General features: G+C 53.0%; 2 protein-coding genes and 1 long non-coding RNA gene across 5 annotated transcripts; 2 read left to right on the plus strand and 1 right to left on the minus strand.

Moving 5' to 3' along the window:
- Positions 1-674: 674 nt before the first annotated feature.
- LOC130846035 (uncharacterized) lies at positions 675-9952 on the minus strand. Its single transcript, XR_009051497.1, has 3 exons — positions 9692-9952; positions 2576-2638; positions 675-1614 (listed from the first exon to the last, which is right to left on the minus strand). It is a non-coding gene; the product is annotated as an uncharacterized LOC130846035 (long non-coding RNA).
- On the plus strand, positions 4394-12011 carry ARID3C (AT-rich interaction domain 3C). Of its 2 annotated transcripts, none has more exons than XM_057723995.1 (7): positions 4394-4415; positions 5245-5634; positions 7472-7544; positions 9331-9514; positions 9673-9986; positions 10536-10718; positions 11502-12011. In XM_057723995.1, the coding sequence occupies exons 2-7, from the start codon at positions 5317-5319 to the stop codon at positions 11600-11602; spliced, it is 1173 nt and encodes a 390-aa protein (XP_057579978.1). In that variant the 5' UTR covers positions 4394-4415; positions 5245-5316; the 3' UTR covers positions 11603-12011. The 2 variants fall into 2 exon arrangements, with proteins under 2 accessions (XP_057579978.1, XP_057579979.1); XM_057723996.1 differs by lacking the exon at positions 10536-10718 and adding an exon at positions 10955-11044.
- A 977-nt stretch (positions 12012-12988) lies between these two features.
- DCTN3 (dynactin subunit 3) lies at positions 12989-19165 on the plus strand. 2 transcript variants are annotated; one of them, XM_057723381.1, is made up of 7 exons: positions 12989-13112; positions 14332-14416; positions 15202-15288; positions 16867-16950; positions 17921-17979; positions 18591-18650; positions 18841-19165. In XM_057723381.1, the coding sequence occupies exons 1-7, from the start codon at positions 13017-13019 to the stop codon at positions 18928-18930; spliced, it is 561 nt and encodes a 186-aa protein (XP_057579364.1). In that variant the 5' UTR covers positions 12989-13016; the 3' UTR covers positions 18931-19165. The 2 variants fall into 2 exon arrangements, with proteins under 2 accessions (XP_057579364.1, XP_057579363.1); XM_057723380.1 differs by having other exon boundaries at positions 12996-13112; positions 18591-19165.
- Position 19166: the final 1 nt, after the last annotated feature.

Consider the following 19166-nt stretch of genomic DNA (forward strand, 5'->3'; position numbering starts at 1 on the left):
CATGACTAAATGCCATCTAGGGAATTCCCTGGCAGCCCAGTGGTTAGGAGTTGATGCTTCCACTGTCGGGGCCCAGGTTCAATCCCTGGTTGGGGAACCAAGATCCCAAAAGCTACGTGGTATGGCCATAAATAAATACCATCTATATGTCTATATACCAGTTTTACTGAGATACAATTGATATGTAAGTTTTTATTAGTCTAAGGTATGCAACAATGATTTGATATATGTCTATATTGTGAAATGATACAAGTTTAGTTAACATCCATCACCTCACAGTTACAAATTTTTTTTCTTATGATGAGAACTTTCAAGATCTACTCTCTTAGCAACCTTCAAATATATAAGATAGTATTGTTGACTATAGTCACTATGCTGTACATTACATCCCCAGGACTTACTTATAACTGGAAGTTTACCTTTTGACCACCTTCACTCATTTCCCCCCCGCCACTGCCTCATGCCTGGCCTCTGGCAACTACCAATCTGTTCTCTGTTTCTATGAGTTCAGGTTTTATTTTTTTAGATCCCACATATGTGTGAACATATAGCATTTGTCTTTATCTGATTACTTCATTTAGCATAATGCCCTCAAGGATGAAGGAATAAAGAAAATGTGGTATCTATCTACAATGGAATATTATTCAGCCATGAAAAAGAAGGAAACCCCGCCATCTGCAACAACGTGGTTGGATCTTAAGGACCATCTATGTGTCTTATGCCTAATTTTTTGTCTCAGTTTAAACCTCTGAACTCCAGATTCAGATATCTGACTGCTTACATGTCCACTTGCTTGTCTGATTGGTATCTCAAACTTAAAATGATCAATGCAAACTGATTTCTTTCCCAATCTTGTACCTTCTGTAGTCTTTACTGCCTCAGTTGAGGGCACCTTCATTTACCCAGCTGCCTAGGCCAAAAACCTTGGAGTCATCTTGGATACCTCTCATTCTCACATTCTGCATTCAAGACATCAACAGATCCTGTCAGATTTATCTTCAAAATATATTCAGAACCTAATCACTTCTTGCTACCTCGACTGCTACCACCCTGGTCCAAGCCATCATCATCTCTTGCCTGAATCAGTGCAGTGGCCTCCTAACTGAGCCTTATGCTTGCATCCAGTGTGGAAGATTCTCCACACAACAGCCAGAGTCAGACTTCACTCTTTGCTCAGACATTTCCAATGGCTTCCCATTTCACTCAGTCCTTTCACTGCCTCTAAGAACCTATTCCAAGGTCCATTTTATCTCTGACCAAACATCCAACCTTGGCCACTGTGTTCTAGCCCAATGGCCTCCTTGCTTTTCTTCTGACATCAAACTTCCACCTCAGGATATTTGCACCTGCTGTTCTCCTGACTGCAGTGCTCTTCCCTAGGTATCCCCATGGCTCTTCCTCCCCTCCTTCAATTCCTGCTCAATTGGTCTTCCCCTTAATATTTGGGTGATAGTAGCCCTTCTGTGTTTGGTTTTAAAATACCTTCTTACAGTTTCTGATACTCTTGCCTTTAAGAAGTGAAGCCTGGGAATTCGCTGGTGATCCAGTCTGGGTTAGGACTCCACACTTCCACTGCCGGGGCCCGGGTTCAATCCCCGGTTGGGGCACTAAGATCTGGCGCAGTCAAAAAACAAAAAACAAAAAACATGAAGCCTAATTCCCTTCCCCTTGAATGTAGGCTGAACTTAGTTATGTATGTACTTTTAACAAATAACACATGGAAGAAGTGACAGTGTGTGACTTCTAAAACTAGGCCATAAAAAGCACTATTCCCTCTTTAGTCACTCTGGGGGATATTAACTGCCATGTTGGGAGGACACGCAGGCATGAGGTCCTCTCCTATGGAGAAGCCCACCTGGGGAGAACAGCCTCCTGCCAACGGCCATGTGAACAAAGTGGATCCTCCAGTCCCAGTCAAACCTTGAGATGACTGCAGCCCTAGCCAACATTTTTGCTACAACCTCATGAAAGACAGCCAGCACCACTCAGCTAAGTCACTCTCAAATTCCTGATCCACAGTATTGTGAACAAATAAATGTTGCTTCAAGCTGCTAAGTTTGAGTGTGATTTGTTGCACAATAATAGGTTACTAATACAGCCTTCCCTTTCTATTCCCCTCAACCCAGATTTATTTTTCTCCATTTTACTTAACACCATGTGACACACTATATATTTCCCCCACTGGAATTATGCCATTATAATAGGGACTTTGTTTTATTCACTCCTGTGTCCAACAGCGCCTCACATAAAATAGGCGCTCAGTAAATATGTGTTCGATGAATGGAGGTCTATCTGTCTCCGTGAGGTGCATGATCAGAGGAGGCTATGTGTGGGTCTGAGACAGCCTTTCCTCTTCACAGATGGAGAGAGAGAAAAACCAGGTTCCAGTCAGGTTATTCCTTCCCCTTTGCCCTTCCCAGTTGTACCCTCCTGGCTCAAACCCCAAAGGTGAGTTTACTATGCTTGATTGATTCTTTTCTTTTGGGAGTAGCGTTCCAGTCCCTTGCCCCTCTCCACCCCATCCAAAGCAATCTCCAAACCTTCGGAACTGGAATTTCCCCAAGCCAGTTCCTACCTTTCCAACAGGAATCTTACGTCTCTCTCCAGGCACTTCCTATCCTCTGAGCAGCCAGGGAAGCTGTGGAGGGAAAAGGGAACAAGCTGAGCATAGGAGTTGCCTTGAAGAGGGGTGCAGCAGAGGGGGTTTGACTCTGCCCCAGGAGAACTTACACCACACAAAGCTATGGGGGCAGAGGCATTGGATCTGAAACTGGTTGGATCACCAAGGCCTCTTGGTGGAAAGGGGGTCTGATTGGCTGTCAGGTCTGAAATCTGAGTGGGTGGGCACTGGAGTGATCCAAGGGTGTGAGCAGGACTGAGCCTCATTGTGGCTAGGGATGGGCCAAAGAGAGCATGGATTTAGTGCCACAGCAGGAGCTGGGCTGGGGACAAGGTTGGAGGCTGGAGACAGTGAGAACAGGGGTCTGTCACCAGCCACAAGATCCTGGTGAGAAGAACTGGTGGTCCAGACCAGGGCAAGATTGGGAGAGGGTTGGGAGGAGGGAGGAGGCAAAAGTCACCCCTAAATTTCTGCCTCCTAGAAGAACCCTGGCCCTGAGACCAGTGTGCCTCACTGGGTATGAGTGAGGTCAGGTGGTGCTCTCCGGTGCTGGTTTGACACAGCAGAATTTCACACCCATGCCAGAGAGCACTCCTACAGAGGTGTGTTGTTCACTCACACACTTGGCATCACCTCCGGGTGAGACCCTCAGTGCTTTTAGTAAGTCGATTCTCGAGTATAGGAAGAAACGGGAATATATGAGGGTGCTTAAGAGGAGTGGGGTCCAGGCTGCTAAGCAACAGCATCTCAGCATCTGGAGGATAAATGGGGATAGGGTGGGCCTGGAGCAGTTGGCTAAAGGGGTCAGGAGATAGAGATTGGGGAGTCATGCAAACATGGGTGGAGGATGTGGTGAAGATGGGCAAAAGGCTGATCTCCGCTGAAACTGGTGAGGAGTACCAGAGGTTCATTATACTGTTCACTCTTGGGTATATGTTTGAAATTGTCCATGATAGAATGTCAAAAGAGCTAAAAGCTGTGTAGCTTTGTACGTGCATGTGGTATGTGTATCCTGCTGCTGCTGTGGAATCATGTCAGAGACCTCTGAGTGTGAGTGCAGAAGTGGGCTCACCACCACATGCACATACTGTGCAAACTGCAGCGTGCATGCAGTTGGGGACAGCACCTGGGCAGGGCAGGAGGAGAAGCTTCTGTTCTGTCCACGCCCTCCACACGCACCCCAGCACCTACAGAGTGATTCCCCTCACCATCACAGCCTGTCCAGGCCATGGGCGCTGTAGTAGTCGTGTAACCAAGTATGTGAGACAGGGCGCCTGTGTGCCTTGAACTTGTGACAGGGTGTGTTGGTGTGTGAACACGAAGGTTTGTGTGTGGATGCCGGGCACTGAGTACGGGTGTGGGCCACCCCCTCCACACCCCCAGTCCCCCACGGATTTGTGAGGCTGGGAGGGGCCCTGGTCCGGAGTTCAGTGGTGGTGGACTCCTCACGTTCCTTTGCACGATTCCCAGCAGCGCTCCAGCGCCCTCTCCCCTCTCCCCGAATCTGGCTGTATGGAGGGTGGGAGACACCTGTTGGGGGGCTGGAAGCGGCAGAGCCCATCGGGGCCTCTCCGCCTGCGCCCCCGCCCGCCCTGCCCCACTCGGGTCCCGCCCCCGCGGCCACCGCCAGCAGAGCAGCGAGAGAGCGCACCGCGGCCGGAGGAGCGCGGGGCAGCCGGAGCGCACGGCGGGGACCCCGCACAGGGAACCGAGCCGAGACAGGGGCCGCCCTAGAGGCGGGCTGAGCGCAGGGAGCGCCGTGGACACGCCGGGGGCAGCGGGCCGCGCCAGGCTGGTGAGTGTGGCCGCGGGGAGCCAGAGAGCGGGCGTGGAGACCCCGCCGTCGCCGTCGCCGTCGCCGTCCCCGTCCGGGGCTCTGTCCTCGGCATCCGCTGTTCCCGTTCCTCCTCGGTTCTAGTCCTTTGCGTCTCTGCCCTGTCTCTCGGTCTGTTTTCCCTGTCTCTGTCCCTCTCTATCTACCGTCTCACCCTGTCTCTTTCTTCTGTCTCTGTCTTCTGCTGCGTCTGTCTTTCCCTGTCTCTCTCAACCCCGGTCTCAGTGTTTGTCTCCCTCTGCCTCTGTCTCTCTGTCTGTCACTCTCCCTGGACTGCTTGTCACTTAGGTCTTTGATATATATCTCTTGCTCCTCTATCTCTCTTACCTTCCCGGTCTTTCTACTGGATATCTCTATCAATCTCCTCTCTCCCCGTCTCTGTCTCTCCATTCTTGTCTCTGTCTGATGTCTCTGTCTTTCTCCACCTTGGTCCCCCTCAGTCTCTTGTCTCTCCCCATCTCTCTGTACCATCTCCATTTCTATCTCCATATCTCCCTGTCATTGTCAGTCTCTCTCTCTCTCACCTCTATCTCTCTCTGTTTCTTGGTCCTTGTCCCCCTCTTTGATCTGCTCAGTCTCTACCTGTCCTCGGTCAATGTCCATTTCTGTCTCTTTGGGTCTGGTCTCTGTCTCTCCTGCTCTTCTTACCTCTCTGTCGATCTCTGAGAAAGCTGTCTTTTTGCTTTTTTCCTTACGGCCCCCCGCACTTCCCTGAATCCATAACCACCTCCCCTTATGTTGGGGGTTGTGGGGGAGCAGCGTGCAACACCCATAATTCTCTCCCCCACAGGCAGCCCTTTCCTCAGGGCCCCGCCTGGTGCCAGCCCCCCCACCAGTGGGGGGACTACGCCTGGAAGCTGTCATGGAGGCCCTGCAGAGACAGCAGGCAGCCCGACTGGCCCAGGGGGTGGGGCCATTGGCCCCTCCAGGCCCACCACCACCACCACCACGACGTTCCTTTCCTGGATCCCGGGCCGTGCAGGCCCCTGAGGGAGGGGTGGGGGAGGTTGGAGCTGAGGAAGAGGAGGATGCCCAAGAGGATGACGAAGGAGAGGAAGCTGGGGCAGAAGACCAGGCAGCGGAGGAGAGCCGTCCAGGGACCCAGAGCACCAGCTCACCCTCCAGCCAGCCCCCTGGACCTCATCCCCATGAGTGGACCTACGAGGAGCAGTTCAAGCAGGTAGGACCCTCTCAATGTCAGGCCCTCCCCCTTCCTACTCTCCGGGCAAAAGCAGAGCAAAGTGATTAGTAGCCCACCCACTTCCACTGCGCTCTGCAGGATGGAAAGACAGAGACATAGAGACCTGGAGAGAGACAGTGGGAAGACTGAAGGATAGACAGGGACGGGGAGGGAGAGACAGACATGCCGAGACATGGAAAGAAGTGTATAGGCACACACTGTGAGGTGCAGGAGACGCCCAGAAACACAGAAGCCGACAGACTGGAGGCTCTTGGTGAGGGTGGAAGGTAAAGTGGGAGGGGTGTAGGAGCCTTCAAGAATCCTGAGGGAGGGGGGATCTGGGAACAGGGGATTCCAGTGCTAGCACTACCGTACCTTCCCACACATCAAGTCACAAGGTCATATTCCAGTGACCAGTGGGGGTGTCCTGGGCTGCCTACTTCTGTCTCTGGAATCGAAATGGAGGTTGCCACTCCTTTGGCAAGCTGATACCCACCTCATCTCTTCCTTGTCGCATTCTCCCCATCCAAATCCTCTCCCCGGCCTTAGTTCCATGGGTGCCAGTTCCCTGCCTGTGATGGCCACTACAGCCACATTGTGACTAAAGGGCTCCTGTGCAGCTGCGAATGACAAGACCTTACTCACAGGGCCTTAATTTGAGGTTCTTCATCCCATCTGGATGTTATTCTAAGGCACTACTCTAGGCTGTCATTAAGAAGGTGTTATGCAGGGCTGTGATTCTAGGTGTGCTATTCTGGTGGTGTTACTCGTAGGGTGTTGGTTTTGGGTATTTTCAAGAAGTGTTAATTTGTGGTTAGACTCTGTGGCGTTAGTGTAAACCTGGGAGTGTTACTCAAGGCTCTGGAGATGTGGCTGTAGCGATTGTTTCTCCTGGGTGTAATTCTGGGGATTATTTCTTGGAGACTGTGTGTTATTTGATGGTATCCATCTAAGACTTAGGGCTCAGTTCTTGTGGGAGTATAGATCTAAAGGTGCATCTCTGGGGTTTGTTACTCTTAGGTGTTTTTTTACTCTGAGAATTCCTATTGGGGGATGGAGACTTACCTGTGGGTGTTACTCAGGGACTGTCACTCTGGGTAAAAGACTCAGAATTACTTTAGGGATTGTCCCTCCTGGGGGGACATCTTAACGCTGATACTGGATGTAGGGCTCCAGGTGATTGAGAATGGGTGGGATAACCCCTGGACCTTTCAAGTCCTGACCCTACGGTCCTGGGTGATCTAGGCCATTGCCTCTGTGGCAGCTTCTGTAGTGCAGGAAGCTGTTCCTGGAAGGAGATCAGACCAGAATGTGGGCTGAAGGAGCCCAAGGTTTCAATCCAAGAGCTTTTCTGAGCATCCACCATGCCTGAGGGATGGGTTAGAGGCATCTCTGCCCCTCATCCGCAGCCCTGGAACACAGACATGTGAACAGTAAGAAGTCCTTAATTGCATTGCAGGAATGAATGAGTGAATGAGTGGCTCACATATATCTGTCGGTTTCCTCAATGTGGAACACAGCGCCAGCCTGACTTCCTCCCTGGGGCTCTGGAAGGCAGGCTGAGCCTCTGCAGCTTTCTCTCTTTCCCTACTCCCCAGATGGGTGGTTTGAGCTGCCCAAGGCACCACTGGCTAGTAGAGGGTCTCTGGGTGTATCAGGAAAAAAGTGCCCCTATCTGCCCCCAGTGGAGAGAGCCCAATGCTCTCTTAGGAACTCTACATTTCAGAACCTACTTAGCTCTTCGGCTGGGGACCCTTATTCAGGGGCTGCAGTCCAAGGGATCCTGGAGCGGGGACGGTGGTAGCAGAGCTGGAAAATGACCTCTGTTTTTCCCCAGCTGTACGAGCTCGATGCAGACCCCAAGAGGAAAGAATTTCTGGATGACCTGTTTAGCTTCATGCAGAAAAGGGGTGAGTGGGTTGATATAAGTGAAGGACCCCCGCTTACCAGGTTTGAGGAAGGGAAATCCCAGGGTTTAGTCCTCAGTTGGGGTCCTCTTTACAGAGGCCTGGGCTTGGCAGCACCTATCCTTTGGGCTCTCAATAGCATCTTTGACCTCTGACCCTGCCCCCCTTCTCCACCCAGGGATTAATTAGTGGCCAGCCCACTGGCAGGTTAATGAGTATGGGATCAATTGGGAGGGTGGGAGGGGGAACTGGTGGGGGCTGGCCTGGGGTGGGGGGTTCCCAGAATTGGGGGACTGGGAATGACTTGGTCCTCTTCCTTTGCCCTTGCTCTAGCCTTGTCTTGCCTCAGTTTCTCCTTGCTGCAGGCAGGAAACACCCAATGTGTTCTGCAGCAGAAAGGACTAGAATTAGACTGAAGAAAGGACTTCTCAAGGGGTAGGCAGGGGGTGTGGAGGAGAAGGAATTCCTTTCCAGGAATCTCAGAGCCAGAAATGAATTCAAGAAGGGTCCGGGAGGGGATCAAGCTGGGCGGCAGTCCATCACTTAGGCTTCTCCCCAGATTCATGGGTCCGAAGACTGACTCATTATCTCTCTCTACAAAGCTAATTAACTCACTCCGAGTGTGGTCTGATAAGCTGCTAATTAACTGGCTGCACTGCCCCCCTCCCTTACTGCAGCTGCTGGCCAAAGTCCCTCAGGCCTGCACCCCAGGCCCAGCACCCCTTTCAGGTCCCTTCCTAACCAGGGACGCTCGGTGGGGTTCCAGGTCTTTTTGCTCCCCAGGAAGGCTCTGTCATTCTGGTCCCAACATCCCCTCCCTGCCCCTTCCTCCTGGTCTCCCATCCACTGGGGGGTGGGGTAGGGTGGTCAGAGCAGATCCCAGTCCCTCCTTCCCTCCAGCTCTGCCTCCCTCAGGTCCCTGCCTTCCTCTGCTCCCTGTGCAGGGGGAGAGGGTCCCGCGGGGCCGATAATTTCCCCCCATTAATCAGGCCGCAGCTAATTGTTCGGGTCCAAAGGCGGCAGCGGAAGGGGACGGGATCGGTAAGGAATTAACTGGGGCCCATCGCTCAGCGCAGACAGGCCCCTTTGTCAGGACTGGCCGGCGGGGGCGGCGGGGACTGCGGAGTCGGCGAGCCGAGGCGCTTCTTCTCCCATCCACCATCCCTCGGCCTCTGGCAGCCACCCCAGGCCGCTGCTTAAGGGAGTCTGGCTCTTCAGCGCTGGCAGGAAGTGCTTCCCATGGTCTACCCCAGGGGTCGGCAAACGAAAGCCTTCGGGCCAAATCTAACCGCCCCCGAGAAAAGAATGCTTTTCACATTTTTAAATAGTGGAAAAAATTTAAAAGATGAATAACACTACTGGACGCGTGAAACCCGAATTTCAGAATCTGTAAATAAAGTTTTATTGGAACAGAGACGCGTTCATTCCTTTAAGTATCCTCTATAGCTGCTTTCAGGCTGCAGTGGCAGAGTGGAGTACTTCTGACAAAGACTGGCCCTCAAAGCCTAAAACATTTACCATCTATCAGGCCCTTTACAGAAGTAGTTTGCCAACCCCTGGTTCTAGCCTCTCGTCCTTCCTGCTGCAATGGAGGCCTTGGGGGCGCTGTGGGCTCTGCCTGCAATCCCAACTCCCCATCCCTCCCGGTTCCCCTCCTTTCACGAAGGTCCCGCCCTGTACCTGGCTGGGCCTCATCCAGGCAGGTCCAGGCAGCCGACTCCTCCAGTCCCTGAGGATGCCTGCAGGGTCTTAGTCTTAGTGTCCTGTCTCTTTGCCCACCCCCAACCAGGGACGCCAGTGAACCGTGTGCCCATCATGGCGAAGCAGGTGCTGGACCTGTACGCGCTGTTTCGCCTGGTGACGGCCAAGGGCGGGCTGGTGGAAGTGATCAACCGCAAGGTGTGGCGAGAGGTCACGCGCGGCCTCAGCTTGCCCACCACCATCACGTCGGCCGCCTTCACTCTACGCACCCAGTGAGGCCAGGCGCGCGCGAGAGAGCTGGGAGCGAGGCGCGGGAGCCGGGATGGCGCGCGGCGCGTGGAGGGCCCCGGGGGGTTCGTGTCCTGGTATCCGGCTTGATCAGCTGGGCCCAGCCTCCCACCCCACCCCACCCCACCCTGTCCGCCCCTAGGTATATGAAGTATCTGTACCCTTACGAGTGCGAGACGCGGGCGCTCAGCTCCCCGGGGGAGCTCCAAGCCGCCATCGACAGCAACCGGCGCGAGGGCCGTCGTCAGGCTTACACCACCGGCTCGCTCTTCGGCGTGGCTGCGCAGCCCGCTCGCGGCACCCCTGGCCCCGCCTCGGGTGGCGGCCCCGCCCCACCCGCGCCCACGCCCACGCCCGCGCCCACGCCCACGCCTGGCCCCAGGTCTGCTCAGGGCTCCGCCTCCGGCCTGCCGGCACACGCCTGCGCGCAGCTGAGCCCGAGCCCCATTAAAAAAGGTGTGAGGGGAGGGCGGCTGAACTTTGAGGGTCTCTGAGACCTGGGCGGGGGGCGCTGACATATAGGGAACATTAAAATGTGGGAACTCGGAGGTCTGGGAGCATCGAAGTATGGGGACAGTAAGGACTGACACGGCACAGGTTTGGTGCATGCTAAGGTTTAGGGGTCCTGATGTTTGGGGAGCTCTGGGGTGTGGGTTACTGCGGTGTGGGGCTCAGGAAAAGGTCCTTTATCCAGAGCAGCTGCATTCCACACCTGTTCACCCAGGGCTGCTATTTGCGTGTGGCTTATGCCTCTTGTTTTTCCTGAATTATTTAACAACCAAAAGGAAGGAAATCCCCCAAGTTGTCTTGGACCAACCGAGTCAGATATATTGGCCTTTGCGGGCTCTCCAGCTTCAGAGTCTCTACGCTGGGACTGCATGGGAGGGGAGATTGAACTTGAGCTTAAGCTTGGGTGACCTCCCTTGGTCCCAGGCCTGTGGGGAGAACCAGATGCAGAGACAGAGTTGGTTGGGCCAGGGGAGATAAATGACCTGTTTTTTTCAGAGGAGAGTGGAATTCCAACCCCTCGGCTGTCACTGCCTGTGGGCCTGGCCTTTGGACCTCCACGTGAGAAGATGGCACCAGAGGAGCCCCCAGAGAAGAGGGCCGTGCTGATGGGGCCCCTGGACCCACCTCGACACGGCGCACCCCCTGGTTTCCTGCCCCGTGGCAAGGTTCCCCTGAGGGGTGAGGAGGGGCTCGTTGCTGAGAGGGCTTAGGGCCTGTGCAATGAGGGAGAACAGACAGAACCATCACCCAATAGGTGTTGGAGGTGGGGCAGATAGATCCCTCCATAGACAACTCTGTGATTACAGGTGTGGGGCTGAATTAGAATGGGGGCTGTCTATAGGGATGGAGGGGGGAGCTTGTAAGTCTAAAGACTGATTCCCCAAAATGTGACTCCCCTGCCCCCTCCTGGACAGAAGAGCGGCTGGATGGGCCTCTCAATCTGGCAGGCAGTGGTATCAGCAGTATCAACATGGCCCTAGAGATCAACGGGGTGGTCTACACTGGTATGGGTACTGCAGGCTGTCTATCCTGGCATGAGGTCAGGGGTATTTACACCGGCATGGGGATGTTAGACTTTCTCTACTAGCATGAGGTTCAGGGATATCCAAACTTGCATGGGTAACGTGGGGTTCAGGGGATTGCTACACTGGCATGGATTAAAGGGGGTGTCCACACGGCATGGGGTCCAAGGCATGACCTCTCTGGCATGAATACCATGGGATGTCTTGTCATGGGCCTATGTATCAGTGTAAATATTTCTTGTTTACCTGTTCGAGGGTATCTATATTGGCACAAGAGTCTCTAACTGACCCAAGGGGCGTGTTCTCATTGGTTGTGGCAGGGCTCTGTGTGTGGTGTTCTAGCAATCAGAACACTGACTTTTGTTTCCCTCTTCTGTTTCTTTGCCTCACCTTTTCCTGCTTGTGTTTGCCCTCTATCACCTCCTCACCCCTTTGCCAGGCGTCCTCTTTGCTCGTCGCCAGCCCATGCCAGCTTCCCAGGGGCTAACCAACCCTGCACCCCCACCCCGAACAGGGCCCCCTTCCAGCACCTCACTCTGAGAGCTCCCACTCAAAATTGAGTCCCAGTCCTTTGCTGATGGGGGAGGAGACACCCCCCAACCCATTCATCCAGGGTGCCCGTTCTAGGACCCAGCCCTGGAGGTGACCAGTCACCCAGTATGCCATGTGTGGACTTGAAGCCAAAGAGATTTCTTTTGATGTTACATCTACCTCATTGCAAAAGAAGGGCACCTCCTCCCTCACCACCTCCAGTAGCATCTACCAAAGAGTTCAGCCCCCAGTAACCCCCATCATCTCCTCATGTGCTCCCCTGTGTCAGTGTCATCTCTAGGACCCCACCTCTTCGAGTCAGAACTGCTTCTCTTCAGGAGCCAGGTGAAGGGTTGGGTTGGGGTGTCGTGAAGGAGATGTCCATCAGGTCACATCTGGATAATAAAGCTGTGGTTCCTCCCTCTCCAGTGTTTCCTCTCCTTCTTGTTTGGGTCTGTGGGTTGGGGAGGAATTGTGTGGTATACACAGGCTGCATTGGGCCAGGGGTTCTCAGAGAGGAAGACAGAATAGCAAAGGTCCATGCGTAGGAGAGCTCAGTCTCATGAATCAGACTGCCTGAGTTCAAATCCTGATTCTGCCACTACAATGTTCTTTTGCTTTGTTTGTTTTTTTAATTAATTAATTTATTGGCTGCATTGGGTCTTCATTGCTGCACACGGGTTTTTGCTAGTTGTGGTGAGCAGGGGCCACTCTTCATTGCGGTGCACAGGCTTCTCATTGCAGTGGCTTCTCTTGTTTTGGAGCACCAGCTCTAGGTGCGTGGGCTTCAGTAGTTGTGGCACATGGGCTCAGTAGTTGTGGCTCACAGGCTCTAGAGCACAGGCTCAGTAATTGTGGTGCATGGGATTAGTTGCTCCGCGGCATGTGGGATCTTCTGCAACCAGGACTTAAACCTGTGTCCTCTTCATTGGGAGGTGGATTCTTAACCACTGCGCCACCAGGGAAGCCCCTGCCACTACAATGTTGAGTATATTTGGACACGACACAATCGCTTGAAGCTTAGAAGACTCCAAAAGATTATGGTATCTCACAGGGCTTCCTACATTTCTATGGGAATGGACCAATCTTAAAATAATGTGTATTCATATGTGCAGCCTAGGGGAATGGGGTGGGGAAACCTCTTTGGTACCCTGGGATTAGAAGAAGAAAGGCAGGGGTTGTTTTGACAAGCAGGAGTTGGGAGTTAGGGTAAGGGCCTGACAGGTAGCCGTCGCCTAGGTTACCAGACAGCTTTTGACAACTGTCCTCGGCCTTGCCGGCCACTTCCGACATGGAACGGCTGAATCATGACGTCACTTCCTATACGCAGGGGCTCCCGTCCACTGGGATTGGTCCGCCTTCTCTATTTGGACGGACGTCCCGCCTTCTGGCTGTTCCTGGCAGAGGCGGGGCGGCGGGAGCTATGGCGGCTGTGACCGATGTGCAGCGGCTACAGGCCCGTGTGGAGGAGCTGGAGCGCTGGGTGTACGGGCCGGGGGGGTCTCGCGGCTCGCGGAAGGTGAGCGATCTGGGGTCCAGTGGTCCCTCTTTGGGGCAAAGCAGAGTGGTCTACTGGCCTGGTCCTCGGGATGGATGCTACCGCTTCAGTCCGGTTGCCCGCAGCCCCGGCCTTTGAAATAACAAAAGTCCGAAACCTCTCGGAGAATATCAGACCCTTGGGGTCCAATCCCATTGGAGGGCACTGTGGGCTTGAGATGGGCTCACTGTGCAGATTCCGCCTTTCCCTCGCGGGATAGTTGGGGAGACCTGACACACCCGAGAAACTGACTAATGAGAGTTTCAGTAAGAGCTGCAGCCCACAATGGAAGGGCCGTTGTGGAGCCCCCGGTAATTGCTAAGTGAACTGTGCAGAGAGGTCCATGGTCTTCCCCAAAGAGGCAGACCAGAGGTGGATAAGGAAGGCTCCAGGGGGTTAGAGGTGAGGTCTGGGAGGGCCAGGATTAGGAAGGGAAAGGATTGGATACTGAGTGTTCAGATGTGGACTGGCACTCCTTCCCACCAGTGACTGAATTTTGACAACTGTGCAGCTCAGTTTCCCTTCCATCCCCTTTTTAACTGCGGAAAGACCTTTCACTGAAGGTGGAGTGTCAGGCATACCCTGGAGGTAAGTACCTTAGAGGTAATGATGTCTGTTTGTACACTTCTTGTGGAGTTAGTTGTCACGAGCAGATTGTGTCCCATTTGAAAACTGACTTCTCAAAACATTCCCTCCGTTTGACATCTATGACACAAATCCTCCTGCTTTTCCTCCTACCTCTCTGGCTGCTTCTACTCAGTCTTGTTTGCCTCCCCATATATTTGGCCCTTGAATATTGGCATTCCTTACCCCCTAACTAAAACCCGTGTGAGATCATTCACTTCCGTAGCTTTTCTCTCTATTCAACCCTTTGATACTGGAATTCCTCACCCTCTACCCTTAAAGCCTAGGTAGGTTCAGCCAAGAGGAAGGAATCAGGGAATAGATAGTATATGCTAGTGCCCCATAAACTCTGAAGTAGTTCATTACCTTCCCAGTCACACTTGAAAGTCCCCGAGGAGTACATGATTATCTCCCTCGTCACACTGAGGATTCCTGGAAGGTGGGGTTGAATCACTTTTAGTACAAGAGAAGGGGACAATTGCAGGGACAAGGAGTCTGAGGGAATGAGGGTTCTTTATCTCTTCCAAGCCTTGAGCCAAGTGGTAAATCTTGGAATTAACTTCCACTCTCCTTATAGGTGGCTGATGGCCTGGTCAAGGTGCAGGTGGCTTTGGGGAATATCGCCAGTAAGAGGGAGAGGGTGAAGATTCTGTACAAAAAGAGTAAGTGCTTCCCAAGTGGGGAAAGCAGGGAGGGTTGGGGTGGAATGAATTGGGAGAGTTTATTGTCTGTTAACTGTATCTCAATAAAAGTTCTAAAAAAAAAAAAAAAAGAGTAAGTGCTTCCATGAGGTGCCTGCCTGCCCTCTTTCCCAAGCCTATACTTCCTGGTTTCCTGCCCAGGCCCTTCAGCCTAGTAGGTCACTTTGGGAATAGCAGGTAAAGACATTGCCCTGATGAAATGGTGAATTGGGGTGTGCTTTCTACTTTGTGGTTAAACCCCAAGCCCATGGCAGTGTCCTAAGTTATGGGATAAGAGCTCTGCCTGAAAGGTCCCCTTGGGGAAGGAGGGAGGAGGGGTATGGAATTTCCACAGGCAAGGTTCAGAGGCAGGAAAGAAATCAGACACTGAGAGCCCCAGCCTTGGCTCAGCCAGGCCTTTTTGAATATGTCAGAGCTAGCAACCTGTTCAGTAACTAGAAATCAGATAAAGCTCTGGCATGTCTTGGTGGCACTGAGGGGCAAGGTGCCTTCCACCCGTGAAGATAGAATAATGGGGATGCTTGAGGGTCCCAGGGTTTTAAAGTTTGAGGTCGGCCAGCAGGTGATCAGACAGGGAAGAGACAGAGGAGTGGGGATAGGGGAACTGGTGGAGGCCTGGTGGACACTGTGGGTGTCAGTTCCTCACTCAAGGCTCTCCCCAAGGCTGACCCCTCCCCTAATATCCTTCACAAGACAGATCCCCACTCCCCAACCTTATTCCATTTTCCATCTTGCTACTTTTCTAGTTGAAGACCTGATCAAATACCTGGATCCTGAGTACATTGACCGCATTGCCATACCTGATGCCACTAAGCTGCAGTTCATCTTAGCAGGTAGTGCTGGGCAGTTTGTGCACATGCACCTGGGAAGGTGGGTTGTAGGGGAAGTTGGGCACTGAGATGGCTTCCCTGCCAGTCCTCTCCTGGACACAGCCCTGGAAGCTGCTCTCTGGAATCTGGCCTGGCTCTGGCCCGTGGCCGAAGGTGGTCCTGTGGTCCTCTGGTAGGCACTGGGTACAATATACTTCGGAGCTAGCTGCAGACCCTGGTGCCAGCCGCAGTGGAAGCAACTCCAGTGTTCTGTCTATGGCTTGCCTCTAGGATTTTCCTTCGGAACCTTCCTTACTTCTGCTCAGTAGACACAGGAGTTTCTAGGAAAGGGTGGAGGCAGAGAGCATTGCATTTGGGAGAGATGAGGATACACGCATGAATTTACACATCTTTCTTTCATGTGGGAAAGCACTGGGATTTCAGAGTTCTAGGCAGAAACTATTGTCTTAGCAATGCCTGCTTATTAGTTAGTTAGCCACTCTATGAAGTACGGTTAGCCAAGCCCCTGTGTCTTTTCCTGCATTCAGAAGTGATCATCTACTATGATCCAGACTATCCTAGGTGTGAGGTATACAATGGTGAACCAGAGCATCCCTGAGCCATTGCTGGGGCTCAGGCACCAAGTTCAGGAGGTCTTCTCCTGCACTGATTCTTGAGTCCAGCCTGTCCATGCCTCCCTGTGGCCACTGCCTGTGTTCATCTCCTTGCATATGAACAGCTGCAGTCTCCTAAGTCCTCTTCTTAACCCTAGTCTTCCCCTTCTTGCGTGTGGTTCATTATCATCTTCCCCAAACACATTTCCAACGTGCCACTTTACGTACTGTGGAACCTCAGTGTGTGTGTCTCTGGCTACTAAGATAAATTCCTGATCCCTTAGCCTGCCATTCAAAGCCTTCTATAGTCTGCTGGGTCTACCCTCCTATCCAGCTGTTTCCTGTTCTCTCCTTGCTCCAGTTCAGCCAACTGAATTCTTTCTCCTCTACTAATTGACAAGCATTCTTGCCTCCAAGTGTTTGACATAACAGTCCTTGCTTGAATGCCCTTCCCACTCTGTAGCCATTGAAACTCCCTTTGCACAGGGCCATCCCAGTCTTGCTTTCCTCACTGGACTCCTGTTATTGTGCCAGTTTTCCAGGAACTTGTAATTGTCTGTGCCTCTCAGATCCACTGAGCAGAACCTGCCTGATAGTCTTCCACATGTCTCCTCTTTCAGACCCTCCCAGGAGCCCTTGGGTGTAGGGAACCAAGTCTGAAGTACTTTGTCTCCTGCGGCCTAGGAGGGGCTCTCTGAGTTTGTTGATAGGAGGCTAGAGGAAGAGACCTCAGAGTTAAAACTTGGAGAAAGGTGGGATTTGGAGGAACTTAGAGGCTCCTTGGGCTCAAGATAGGTCAGACCAGAGGCATCCAGGAGAGGTGGAGGCAGACTGGGCAAATGTGCACATGGAGAAGAGGGCAGTGGGCAGAGTAGCTGCCCCAAGCTCCAGGACTCAGCCGTCTCTCCTGCCTGGTCCTTGACCCCCTGCATGGGGTGGTTGTGCCAGGCTCACCTCACTGCCCCTATCTTGTCTGTTTATGCTGCAGAGGAGCAGTTTATCCTCTCCCAGGTGGCACTCCTGGAGCAGGTGGAGGCTTTGGTGCCCATGCTGGACAGCACTCACATCAAAGGTACCTCTCTGGGGCTACAGCTCCACTACTCTACATGGGGAGGTGGGCAGATGGGCAGGGCATCTCTGGGCTCAGGCTAGCTCTGCTCCTTGTCTTTACCCTCATCCTGGTCACAATGCAGGTACTGGTCACCTGCATTGGGATTAAAATTGCCAGGGCAGAGAGCTCAGCTTCAGAACCTAAGGCAGTTTGGCCCTAAGGACACTCGTGTAGGCCCAGTGACCTCCAACTCTGGGATTCCTTCTGTCTTCTGCCCCACCCCTCAGCATCTGTCCTTCAGGGTGCTGCAGAGCCTAGATTTTACTGTAAGAGTCCCTGCCAGGTGTGTGAATGTATGTGAATTCTTCCTGCCGCACTGCCTAGTGCAGTCCCTGGGTCTGGGTTTTGACAAGCAGACAGTGGCTTTAATTGAATCCAGATATCCATCTTGTCTGTCTCTGGAGGTATTTTTCCCAGCTCCTCCTCCCTATCCCTGATCAGCTTCCTGCTGAGCATCTGACAGCCTTAAGCTGTGGGCCCAGCATGGTGGCTGAGGCTCTGGGTGTTGGACTCCAGGTGGCCAGCTTAGGGACCTGGCATTTATCCTCAGCCCACCTGCAGGCTCCCTGTTCCCTAGGCCAGGAAGACCTGGTCCTGCTGGTCTGAGAGCAAAGGAACAGATCCCATGATAATCAAAGTTTCCTTTACCAGGCCCTGCTCACAGCACGAGGGTGGGTATATGAGGCAACTCTGGGAACCCCAAGGTTTTGTCTTCTACGGGCCTCTACCTTCCCCTTCCATTTGGGTCCTACAGTAAGACTGGGGTGGGCAGGGAGCCCCACCACCACCTCCGGCTGCAGCGGTCGATGAAGCTGGCATTTGTTTAGCTTCTCCACTCAATACTCTAATCCTGCCGAAGACCTAATAGACTATTGAGCAGTCCCGGGGGAAGGAACAAGCATTATTGGGCAGTATGCGTTGTGTTTTACAGCCATTCCTGAGCATGCTGCCTGCCTGCAGCACTTGGCCCAGATCCACATCCAGCAGCAGGTATGGGAGGGGAGAGGACCGGAAGGGAAAGTAGAGGTGGTGAGGCTCCTCATCGCCACTCCTGCCTCCTGGGGAAGCAGCCTCAGGCTCCCCTGATGTCAGCTTCAGGGAAAACTTAGGGTTTATCCATTGTCTTTCATCTGCCTTCGAGAGGGGAAGAGACTTGCCTAAGGTCACATCCTGTTCTCTTGTCTTCCAGAGTAGGGCTACCCTGAGATACCAGAAGATCAATGTTGGGAGGTACCCAAGAATTCCTGGGGGTGATGTGTCCTCGACCATGAGTGGAGGAGTTGTTTTTTCACTATTCCCAGGCCCTCATGTAAAGTTCAAAGAGGGTTCAGAAACAGGGGACAAGGGAGAAGGAGGCATATACTAGCAGGAATATTTCCTTAAATGTGTGGTTCACTCCCCCTTCTGTCAGCCTCAGGACTGCAGTTTGGCTACCCCTACTGGAGCCTGAAAGTGCCTCTTTAGAAATTCGCTACTTTTGGCTCTGGGGTTAAACATTACCTTTTCTAGGCTCTATGGGGAGTGAGGGTCCCTGATGAGGTGGGCAGTGGGAAGTGAGGGCTTTGTCCAACACCTTTCTCTTCCACACCTTGGCTCCACAGGACCAGTGTGTGGAGATCACTGAGGAGTCCAAGGCTCTCCTGGAGGAATACAACAAGACTGTATCCTTTCTGCTCAGCCAGTCCCCTGAGGAGTGCTGTCTGCAGCCCTGTCCTTTTATTCCATTTCTAGTTCTGTCTCTCATCCCATCCCAACCAGCCCGTCTATTCCCCTGCTCACCCAGCCTTTAGGCAGATGCCAGCATCTCTCCACTCCTCTCAGATTTCTGTTCTCACCTTGACCTGCAACCAGACAATGCTTCTCTCCAAGCAGTTCGTGCAATGGGATGAGCTACTTTGCCAGTTAGAGGCTGCCAAGCAAGTGAAGCCAGCAGAGGAGTGATGGTTGCTTCCCATCCTAGGGTGGGCCAGGGCAGCTAGGCTCCAGGCCCTGTGCCAACCTGCCCTGGTAACTGGGCGGAGCAGAGGCAGCTCTGTATTTATTGGATTCACAGCCTACCTGTCTGCACTCAAGTGGGGCTCTAAGGTCAGAGGTCTTGCTACTTGAGATTTGCTATTTGCACCCCCTCCCCTCATCAGTGTCCTGTTGCAGTGACAATAAACTGTAGAGATCACTGG

The sequence above is a fragment of the Hippopotamus amphibius genome, chromosome 2 (genome assembly GCF_030028045.1).
Source record: "Hippopotamus amphibius kiboko isolate mHipAmp2 chromosome 2, mHipAmp2.hap2, whole genome shotgun sequence".
Taxonomy (NCBI): Eukaryota; Metazoa; Chordata; class Mammalia; order Artiodactyla; family Hippopotamidae; genus Hippopotamus; species Hippopotamus amphibius.

Bases quoted from the DNA above. Each gene is read 5' to 3' on its own strand.
- ARID3C (XM_057723995.1), top strand. From the start codon at position 5,317: ATGGAGGCCCTGCAGAGACAGCAGGCAGCCCGACTGGCCCAGGGGGTG. The intron at 7,545-9,330 runs GTGAGTGGGTTG...ACCCCCAACCAG, and splicing joins TAGCTTCATGCAGAAAAGGG to GGACGCCAGTGAACCGTGTG. The intron at 10,719-11,501 runs GTGAGGAGGGGC...CCCCTTTGCCAG, and splicing joins TGGCAAGGTTCCCCTGAGGG to GCGTCCTCTTTGCTCGTCGC.
- DCTN3 (XM_057723380.1), top strand. From the start codon at position 13,017: ATGGCGGCTGTGACCGATGTGCAGCGGCTACAGGCCCGTGTGGAGGAG. The intron at 13,113-14,331 runs GTGAGCGATCTG...CTCTCCTTATAG, and splicing joins GGTCTCGCGGCTCGCGGAAG to GTGGCTGATGGCCTGGTCAA. The intron at 16,951-17,920 runs GTACCTCTCTGG...TGTGTTTTACAG, and splicing joins GGACAGCACTCACATCAAAG to CCATTCCTGAGCATGCTGCC.